This window comes from Stigmatopora nigra, chromosome 1 (genome assembly GCF_051989575.1).
Source record: "Stigmatopora nigra isolate UIUO_SnigA chromosome 1, RoL_Snig_1.1, whole genome shotgun sequence".
NCBI lineage: Eukaryota > Metazoa > Chordata > Actinopteri > Syngnathiformes > Syngnathidae > Stigmatopora > Stigmatopora nigra.
In genome coordinates this window covers 25,005,861-25,018,024 of record NC_135508.1, presented here as the reverse complement: position 1 = coordinate 25,018,024, position 12,164 = coordinate 25,005,861, and the positions used below count along the sequence as shown (strand labels likewise).

Genomic DNA, 12,164 nt, shown 5'->3' with positions numbered 1-12,164 from the left:
GTAATATTGGAAGAAAAGGTCTCATCTCATCTTCTGAACTGCTTTAGCCTCATTAGGGTCACAGAGGGTGCTGAAGCCTCTTCCATCTGTCTCTGGGCGGGAGGGGGACACCTTGAATCGGTGGCCAGTTGATTGCAGGGCACAGGGAGACAGACAACCATGCACACTCACACCCATACCTAGGGCCAATTTAGAGTGTCCAATCAGTCTACCATGCATGTTTTTAGAATGTGGGAGGAAACCAGAGTACCTGGAGAAAACCCACAATAGGACCGGGAAAAACATGCAAACTCCACACAAGTGGATGTAACCTGGATTTGAACCAAGGACTCCAGAGCTGTGAGACCGACACATTAACTGCTTGCGCCACCGGAGAATAGGCCACTATCTAAAATGAGGCTAAAAAAACGTTTCATCAAGTATTTTAACATCAGTTGAAATGAAAGCTGTTCGGGGGCTGTGGACATCAACTTTGATGATGTTGGATCTGTGTGAAAATATTAATATTTTGGAATAATTTTAGGAGGGGGGGGGGGGTTACTTAAATCCGGCAAATAAAGCCTTGATGAGAATGACTTCGTAATGTTAATATAGGCAACATAGTTTTAAATTAGAAGATTTTAAGCTAGTGGTGTGCCTTGAGATTTTTTTCAATACAAAACGTGTGCTGCAACTCAAAAAAGCTAGGGAAACACTAAATTGCCCTTAGGTATGAGTGTGAGCATGAATGGTTGTTTGTCTCCTTATGCCCTGCAACTGGCTGGCCACCAATTCATGGTGTCCCCTGCCTCTGGCCTGAAGTCAGATGTGATAGGCTTCAGCACCCCCCACTGCCCTAGTGAGGATAAAGAGGTTCACTGAAGTCAGCTGGGATAGGCTCCAGCACCCCGCACGGCCCTAGTGAGGTTAAAGCAGTTTCAGAAAATGCGATGAGATTTTCAATCGTTGTCATCTATTTCATACGTTTCAAATTTGGTTTCAGGAAAAATAAACGCATTCAGACACAAAACTTAAATTTAAAAAAAAATGTTTATGACAATACAGCTGTAATATTTGGTTGGGGTTTTGTGGTTTGTTTCTTCGCCAACCCTTGTCGCAGAATTGTATTTTTTTATGGCCGGGATTATGTTTGAGTAATGTCGTGCTTGAGTTACTTTGTGTTTTTTTTTGGTGTGCATCTGTGAAAGGTTATCCATCTCTCCTTGTGCCCCTTGAATCGCTGGCAACTAATTCAGGGTCTCCCGCACCTACTTACCATTGTTGGCTGTGATTGGCTTCAGCACCTCCACAACCTTTTATGACGATAAATGGAATGGAAAATTAATGAATAATTAATTTGTCAAATGTTTGTAATCTGTAGTGTTTTGTTGGGTATTCGGGTGGATGTGTACGTGCTTACACTTGTGTGCTGTCCGGGTGATAGTGTTTTCACTTCTTGTCTACCTCTGAACTCCCCTTTCTTTATGTGTCCAGGTGTGTGATTCGTAATCAGCCCTCTTGTGTGGATTTATACCTTGTGTTCTGGTATGTCTGGTTGTGGGATTATTGCTTTGATTTGGTCATTTCGTTTCCCTCTCACTGTGCGTATGTGCTATCCCTGTTAGATTTTTTTCTTTGTTGATTGTTGAAAGTCCTAAGTTTGCATGGCTTTTTCAATTAGTTCTTATTAAAGCCTTGAATTTTGTGCACCAGCACTTCGTGTGACAACTCCCTGCATTCCTGGGTCCCATTTCGTGCCACAAACAAAAACACAACAGTAATCATAACTATTAGTTTTATTACTGATCTCTAATTGTGTATACAATAAAATGCAGATAATAGTTACATGATATCACTTTACAGCCAAGGTAGGAATCGATCTTACACACACTGCCTGCACCAAAGTCCGGCGAATAAACCTCCACATCATCGGGTGGCCATGTTTCAAATACTAATGATTATTATGAAATGGGTACCACCTCACATCATCTGAAAGTTCTCCGCTAAATATTCTAGATCAAATGTTTATCCTCTCTTCTTTTATTCTCACATAGCATGCATTTCATTAGCTCCAAATCCATATGTATTAGCCACAGTGGTCTATAAGACCCATTGGGAAATTAGCGTTTTATTCAAAAATTCCAATTAATTTGGATTAATTAAATTAATTAACCAATATGGTATTTGTTGTACCCCTGAATTACCAATTTATTTGCCTTTAAAACACAGGCGGAAATAATCAGACAGGTCAGTTTTTGTTATCTTCAAGCCAACTTTTACTTAAATGCCTGAAGATCTCTCCGCGTTTCAGCTACATGAGCCCAGACATAAAAAATCGAATACCGATCCAAACCCTTTGATAGGTTCATTAATAATTACCCTTCTTTGTAATTATCAATAACTGCAGGCAGACATTTTATTCAATTATTGACATTTTATTAAATAGATTGGATCACGGATAAGAACCTTAAAGGAAGATACATCTTCAAAAGTATCCTCTCGAGCAGTATTTCTCGTACGGCTTTAAGGCATTTGGATAAAAACAATCACGCCTTCATTTGACCTAACAATCATATAACAATTACATAAAGAAGCCCGAAGTGCGTCACAGGTATGCACACTATACGAGTGTTATGGAAGTGGCAGATATCCCGAGTCCTTGCTGCCTCCCGATCAACAACCCTCAGAGCCCGATACTGGGTGAGATGTAGCATAAACAATCCTTGCTGTTTATGACCTCGAGCCGAACAATAGAAAGACTGATTTAATGATTTAACAAAGAAATGAATTACTACACATATATGTATAATAGTAATACAGAATAAACCCAACACCCTTGCTATTTGGCTGGAGGCATCAATAATCGAAGACTGATAAACATCCATCCCAAAACTAGTTTTACCTCACACATGCAATCATTTATAACTCACTTTACCCTGTCACATTGTCATAAAATCTGTACTGTATATTTGTCCTGCAGTTAATGAAACAGAATGAGTAATTTTTTTGAATTCCATTTAAATATCTTAAACAGCTGAGCACACCACAGAACAGAAACATGACATTCTCAAAAACAGCCCTTTTCAGGAAACCAAACCCCCAAAAATTGAATGTTTCACATTGAAGAAAAAGCATACATTCAAAAACCACATCTGAAAGATAATCTCCACTGGTAGTCTCAAAGGCTTGAAGAAGAATTTGAGTCACCTCAGGCAAAACGTCTAGAAAGTTCAACAGAGATGCCAGGCCGTTAGTGCCCTAACCTCAGTGGCCCCTTGACCTCACATTAGTTTTCTGCATGATTGAACAAAAGAGCACACTCTCGAGTCCTCCCAGAATAGCGGATGATATTTTCACTCTGTGTTCCACGTTAATATTAGCCGTTCTCTCTCAGCCGTTCTCAGCCGTTCCCTCTCAGCCTAAAACACTGATGACCTATTGAATGTGTGCAATTGCTGTAAGCTAAGAATTAAACAAAATTGTCATTAGCCGGACAACTGTGTCAAAACACCAGCTGTCATCAGTTTGTAGAATTGCATGTTTGAAGGTGAAACACATCAGAAAACGATGTAGCTTGGAGCTTGAGATGACGTCAACCGCTCTGCATCTTACCAATGAAGCCCTTATCCTCACAAGGGTCATACGTTGTAGTCTATCCTAACTAACCATGGGCACCAGGCGGGGGACACCTTGAATCAGCGACCAGCCAATTGCAGAAGACAGAAAATCATTCAGGCTCACACTCATGGCTAGCGGAAATATAGAGTGTTCAGCCTTCCATGCATATTTTTGGGATGTGGGAGAAGACTGGAGTACCCAGAGAAAACCCACGCACGCCCAGGGGAACATGAAAACTCCACATAGTGAGAACTGACCTGGGATCAAACCCTTGACCCCAGAACTGTGAGGCCGATGTGTCACTCAGCCACCCGTTGCGATTATGACCATTGATATTTACAAAAGAAAAGGAAATTGATATAATATTTGGCGAGCCAAAAAAGGCTGTATTTTCACTACGACACACTGGATCCTCACTGTATAGGTCTGCAGTCAATGCATTTAAGGGATATTACCCATCAATAGGAGCGCCACTTCAGCAATGTGGCATTGGCACCGCTTCTAGCGTCTTTTAAAACATGTTTCCTTTCATTAAACTCTACTGCATGCATATATGCTCATTGATACTCATTGATTAGAAACAACGTAAAAATGTCGTCAAAATAATATAGAGGATTTTCTATTTTAAAAGGGGTGAAATCACAAAAAATGGAAACATGCTCATGTATTTTCACTTTTAAATCCTAAGTAAGGCTCTCAAGGAATAATATTTAAAAATATGAATTGTTTATGGCTCTCTCCATCAAAAAGGCTCCCGACTATCAGACTTTTTTGTTTAAAATATATTTTTTCACTTATACCAAAAACGTAATCCAGGCATGATGCATAACTCTGATTTTGGAAAAAAAAGTTCAAATGTTATAACCATAATATGCACAAAGTGGTACCTCGACATACGAGCATTTCGAGATAGGAGTACAATTACAAGCAAATAATTATCTCTAGATACGAGAAAAATTTCGAGGCACGAGATACTGTATATTATTGTACCGCACTGTCTTTTTTGCTGCATCTCTTTCGTGTATAACAGGTATCTACGAGCACTGGGCGAAACGCTGCATTTTCCCGTGTTTTTTTTCCCCGTTAGTCAATGCATAATACAAAGTGGACGACAATGGATCCAAAGCAAACGGGTGGAATGAAGAGTTGTGCAAAGAAAAGACGAACATTGACAATCAATGTTACGCGCGAAATAATTGAAAAATAGGAGTGGAGTACGTGTCACAGAGCTTGCTCGGCAATACGAGAGGAATACCTCAACCATATGCACCATCCTGAAGTAGAAGGACACAATTAAGGATAAGAGGTCTTCCAAAGGACTAACCAGTGACATTCATGACGAGATGGAGAGCCTTCTTTTATTGTGGATAAAAGATAAAAAGTTAGCAAGAGATAGCGTAACCGAGTCAACTATATGTGAAAAAGCCAGTGGAATTTACATGGATTTAATAACAGAGAAAGGATCCGAAAAGGGGGAGCCTTCAACACCTTCAGAACCCTTTAAAGCGAGTCATGGCTGGTTCGAAATTTTTTTAAAAAGATCTGGAATACAGACATGGGTAAGCAGCAAGTTCCAATTCGAAAGGCACGGTGGAATTTATCAACACATTTGCCTCGATTATCACTCAGGAAAGTTACATCCCCCCAACAAGTGTTCAACTGCGACAAAACTGGTCTTTTTGGAAAAATGATGCCCAGGCGGACATTCATCATGGCAGAGGAGAAGGCACTACCTGGGTATAAACCTATTCTGGCTACAAAGGATATCAGACATGCGAAGTTGCAAGAGTTTTCTGATTTTGTAGAAAAGAGGCACCCTGACAAGCTGGCAAGTGGCCGTGCGTTATCGTATTGTGAGGATATTTGTGCTCGTCATTTTTTAAATATTTTGAAGGGAAGGCAAAAACAAACAACCCTTGATGCGTTCCTTTTAAAAACTCCCGCTGAAAGTCTGAGTGGAGTCAACCCGGAGAACAAAGGTAAAACAAATTAATACAAAATTAGAATTCAGACACACTCAAACATACATTTAATGTAACTTTACACAAAACTGAATTCTAATTTTGTATTAATTTGTTTTACCTTTGTTCTCCGGGTTGACTCCACTCAGACTTAAAGCGGGAGTTTTTGTGTGTGTGTGTGTGTGTGTCCGTGTATATATATTAATCCAAGTTAATTTAAATTTGTTTGTTCTGTTAAGAGTGTGTTGCCGTAAAAAGCACCCCCCTCTCTCTATCCTTCTCTCTCTCCCCTCTGTGTAATCTGTCCAATTTTAATACACTATTACACACATTTATTACAATTAAACCACTAATTATGTGTTACTTTGTTAATAGATGGCAAATGACAAGAAATAAAACATTTTTTCCAATCCAACATCCTGTTTTTGGTGTTTTTTCAGTGAGTTGGAACGAATTAATTTGTTTTTAGTTCATTTCAATGGGAAACGTTCGTTCAAGTTACGAGAGTATCAACATATGAGCTCAGTCCCGGAACGAACTAAGATCGTATCTCGAGGTACCACTTTACTTTACTTTCCATCTTTTAATTAAGGCTGACATTGGCAGCGCTAGAAGTTTAATCTATTTGAAGTGGGTTGCCTCATTTATTCACAGCTCAACTTCCGACTTCAAATGGATTGGATGTCTACTAATGATGAACTTCTTTAAATCCAAATGGCTGAAAAGTGGCATTGAACGTTTTAATGACTGTTAAGGGATGGTATAACATTCAGCATCTCCCCTTAACCAACAATTCTTTATGAAGGTACGAGATTCGAGACATCCATCTTGTGGAGGAGAGCGTTTTGGAGAGCCTGAAGGTCAAAGCTGACTTTCACAACTTCAAGCCACGACCTTTCAACATGCTGGAATTCTATGACCGCACTGGCCATGACATCCATGACATGCTTTTGTCTTGTCACTTCCATGGCACGGAGTGCAGAGCGGAGGATTTCAAAGTGGTAAGTTTGACGATGATTACACCAAAGAGAATGGTCACCTATTCTGGTAATGGCATTATAAGCACTAGTGCATTTCTGGAGTGTATACATTAATAACAGGAGGGAATCTTGAAGGTGAAATACACATGAATAACATATGAGAAAGACCTTTCGATGTAGCTGAGCAAACCTTCCTTTATCTATTAATCAATTATTTATAATACTCACGGTGCCTTAGCAATGCCACTTGTCACAAAACTCTAATTCACTTATTTATGTCCACAAATCACATTAAGAACCTTTATGAATAAAGGTTTTGTTGTTGTGGCATATATATATATATATATATACATATATATATATATATATATATATATATATATATATATATATATATATATATATATATATATATATATATATATATATATATATATATATATATATATATATATATATATGTATATGTGTATGTGTATGTGTATGTGTATGTGTATGTGTATGTGTATGTGTATGTGTATGTGTATGTGTATGTGTATGTGTATGTGTATGTGTATGTGTATGTGTATGTGTATGTGTATGTGTATGTGTATGTGTATGTGTATGTGTATGTGTATGTGTATGTGTATGTGTATGTGTATGTGTATGTGTATGTGTATGTGTATGTGTATGTGTATGTGTATGTGTATGTGTATGTGTATGTGTATGTGTATGTGTATGTGTATGTGTATGTGTATGTGTATGTGTATGTGTATGTGTATGTGTATGTGTATGTGTATGTGTATGTGTATGTGTATGTGTATGTGTATGTGTATGTGTATGTGTATGTGTATGTGTATGTGTATGTGTATGTGTATGTGTATGTGTATGTGTATGTGTATGTGTATGTGTATGTGTATGTGTATGTGTATGTGTATGTGTATGTGTATGTGTATGTGTATATATGTATATGTGTATATGTGTATATGTGTATATGTGTATATGTGTATATGTGTATATGTGTATATGTGTATATGTGTATATGTGTATATGTGTATATGTGTATATGTGTATATGTGTATATGTGTATATGTGTATATATGTATATATGTATATATGTATATATGTATATATGTATATATGTATATATGTATATATGTATATATGTATATATGTATATATGTATATATGTATATATGTATATATGTATATATGTATATATGTATATATGTATATATGTATATATGTATATATGTATATATGTATATATGTATATATGTATATATGTATATATGTATATATGTATATATGTATATATGTATATATGTATATATGTATATATGTATATATGTATATATGTATATATGTATATATGTATATATGTATATATGTATATATGTATATATGTATATATGTGTATATGTGTATATGTGTATATGTGTATATGTGTATATGTGTATATGTGTATATGTGTATATGTGTATATGTGTATATGTGTATATGTGTATATGTGTATATGTGTATATGTGTATATGTGTATATGTGTATATGTGTATATGTGTATATGTGTATATGTGTATATGTGTATATGTGTATATGTGTATATGTGTATATGTGTATATGTGTATATGTGTATATGTGTATATGTGTATATGTGTATATGTGTATATGTGTATATGTGTATATGTGTATATGTGTATATGTGTATATGTGTATATGTGTATATGTGTATATGTGTATATGTGTATATGTGTATATGTGTATATGTGTATATGTGTATATGTGTATATGTGTATATGTGTATATGTGTATATGTGTATATGTGTATATGTGTATATGTGTATATGTGTATATGTGTATATGTGTATATGTGTATATGTGTATATGTGTATATGTATATATGTATATATGTATATATGTATATATGTATATATGTATATATGTATATATGTATATATGTATATATGTATATATGTATATATGTATATATGTATATATGTATATATGTATATATGTATATATGTATATATGTATATATGTATATATGTATATATGTATATATGTATATATGTATATATGTATATATGTATATATGTATATATGTATATATGTATATATGTATATATGTATATATGTATATATGTATATATGTATATATGTATATATGTATATATGTATATATGTATATATGTATATATGTATATATGTATATATGTATATATGTATATATGTATATATGTATATATGTATATATGTATATATGTATATATGTATATATGTATATATATATGTATATATATATATATGTATATATATATATATATATGTATATATATATATATATATATGTATATATATATATATATATATATATATATATATATATATATATATATATATATATATATATATATATATATATATATATATATATATATATATATATATATATATATATATATATATATATATATATATATATATATATATATATATATATATATATATATATATATATATATATATATATATATATATATATATATATATATATATATATATATATATATATATATATATATATATATATATATATATATATATATATATATAGGGATAGAGAGATAGAGATAATTCAACTCTTTTGACAAAACAGTCAAAAAGCGGTCACGTAGGCACAGGGTTGATGAAAGACGTACTTAGACTTAGGGGAAAATTATATCCAGTTAATATACTTTTTGTTATTAGAAGCCAATAAAACAATTGTTCAACAACCATTCCATTTTAAAAGTGAGTTTGTTAAGAAACTTGCTCACAACATAGCAAGAAAAATCTATTCACATGACTAGCTCAGGATCTCAGAATCTACATTTCCCCAGATTACTCTGATGATAAACAAATGTGAGTATATTAAAGTCATATTTGGCTGAATGCTGAACTTTGATTATTTGTGCTGACCACCAGCAGAGGAAGCTAACATATTACCTAATCAGCAGATGAATACTCAGGGCTCATAAAAGGAAGTAATCTCACGCAGTAAAGACGTCAGTCAGCACTGGGACTATTAAATACAGCAGGAGCTTAAATTAGAATGTACCATCTCACCTCATGTCATTTTTTGAACCGCTTTAACCTCATTAGGGTTGTGGGGGTTGCAGGAGCCTATCCCAGCCCGAAGCAGGGGACACCCACGCAGGCACGGGCAGAACATGCAAACTCCACACAGGTGGAAGTTTGAACCTAGGACCCCAGAGCTGTCAGGCCGACACGCTAGCCACTCGCGCCACCAATATACAAAGTGTGTTTTAAAATTTGAACTCAGTAAAGACTGACATTACTTGTTCATGCTTGTTGATTAAACCAAAAGTCTTACAGGGTCGCTTGATAACTGTACTTTTCCCAGTTTGAATTAGAAATACTTCCACGCTTGGACTGGACATAGGGACTAGGTGGAAAAATCCACCTGCGCCGGTCCAACAATTGGCCTTTGCCTCTCAGTCGCTTGGTTCCACTTCACAAAGGCCAAGCTATCCGCTGATTAGGAGAGTGTCTGTCCAGCCAACCAATCATAAAAAATAACCCCCCCTCCAAAAAAATAATATTTGGAGTCTTCCTGAAGACCTAGACGAAGGTGCCGAATAGTCATAACATGGAATCAGCAATTGAGTGCTGGCATAACCCCCCAAGTTCAAATGCCTCAAAACTCTAATGGCATCAATAAAACCCAAAGGGAAAAGTCGGACAGCCACAGCTCAACTCCAGCTGGCTTCTAGACGGATCAGTAATGCTGCTCAAGCACGCTCTATTTGCCTAGGCTTTTATAAAGCCATTTTGGACCGAGTGGAGTCAAAAATAGCTCAAGTGGTCTGTATTGCTCTGCCCATAGTTTATTTATTGCTAAATTAAATGCAGGTGACTCTGGAGGTCCAAACTTGGGTTTCAGTGACACTACTACTGCATGGCTGAGGAATGATGCTCCATTCCAGCTGGTCAAATTAGCGCAAAACAGCTACAGATGAAATGGGTAACTGAAAGGTGTGTGTTTTCAGTGACCAACCTGATGAGCTGAGTGTTCTTAAGGTCACCATGTCAGTCTGAAATGTTATCATGATAGTTTCTATTTCAATATTTTCCCAAGCCTGAACGTGGAAGCTCTTAATGACATACAATACAAGCAAATGATTATAATAGAAGGAAAAAAAGCTTTGTAACAGAATTTTAAGCGTGAGAGGAAGAACATCATTGTGATTAGAATGGCTTACCATTGGCCAGCCAATCAGAGGGCAAGAGGACACAGACAACCACTAACTCTTACACGTATACCTAGGGGCAATTCAGAGTGTCCAATCAGTCTACCATACATGTTTTTGGAATGTGAGAGGAAACTGGATTACCTAGAGAAAAGCCACGCAGGCCCAGGAAGAACATGCAAACTCCACACAGGTGGACAGACCTGGATTTGAACCCAGGACCCCAGAGCTGTGAGGCCGATGTGCTAACCACTTAAGTCGCTGTGCCGCCATATTTTTATTTAACAAACATATAAAGAGATATTTCCCCAAGTGACTACCTCAATACTTATCGTACAACACAAAGCAAAGATACAGTGCGAACAGAGCGAAGGTCTAATTTTTCCAAAGCAATCTGGAGACCAAATACGGAAAAAGAAAGAAAGAACGGAGCTTACCTAGAGTCATGGTATTTAGAGCGAAAATTAAAATTCATAATTAGGATTTAGTTTGGGGGAAACGCAAAGGAAGTTTTGGACAAGGAGGCTCTCTGCATGTTCATTATTAAAATTATAAACTAAAATTCCTACTTAAACGAAACAATCTTATTAACATCTATGAGCAAGATATGGCCAATGTCAACAATTTTAATAATTTGCTAGGGGCATACGTTGCTAAACTGCACGAGGCAGTGGGAGCCACAACAGCTGCCCCAGAGAATATTAGTGAACACTGCTGGGTATTTCTTCTGTGTCCTTTCATTTTTAAATCAGGCTTGGCTCATCATTTTCTGTGAAATTATCATGCAATCTGCTGTCTGGAGACAGTCTCTGTTAGCCTCCAGCCTGAATTTGGCGTACTGTTATTTGGAATCCTGTCTCAGCAGAAAATTATCAGATAAAATAAGCAACAGAAGCCTTGGTCGTTGTTTCCATCATGACTGTGAACCAATATGATCGTGTCATATTATGAAATGAACAACAAATTGACACCTTCATATAAAAAGCCTGTCGAATTGTTCAACAGTATTCCCTTTAGCTCATAACAGACAATGATGTTTTTGGGACATTTTGTTACCTGACATTTTTTCATCCCATGCTTAGTCTGGTGAGTGCAGTAATCCCTCGAATATCATGAATAATGTAGACCAGACATGGCCACAAGAAGACAAAATGAACTTAATACAACTACCGTATTTTCACGACTATAGGGTGCATCGTATTTTTAGCCGCAGTGTCAATAACCAGTTCTATTTCTGTATTTTACACACACAAAGGACGCACCATTTTTATAGACGCAGCCAGGCATGGCAATACAAAACATAAATGCAAACGCTGATTTTAATACGTTCGTCCAGGCGGCCAGAATCTATTCGCAAATAGTAGCTAGCGTAACTAGCCCGGCGCTGCCTGCCACTC

At 36.0% G+C, this 12,164-nt stretch overlaps 1 protein-coding gene across 1 annotated transcript in view; it reads left to right on the top strand.

The window, feature by feature from the left end:
• Positions 1–12,164, top strand: part of LOC144200438 (acid-sensing ion channel 1-like) — a 33,484-nt gene that overhangs the window by 2,279 nt on the left and 19,041 nt on the right. Inside the window, exon 2 of the mRNA XM_077722602.1 lies at positions 6,364–6,559. Coding sequence (XP_077578728.1) covers positions 6,364–6,559 — 196 coding nt within the window. The remainder of the gene's footprint in view (positions 1–6,363; positions 6,560–12,164) is intronic.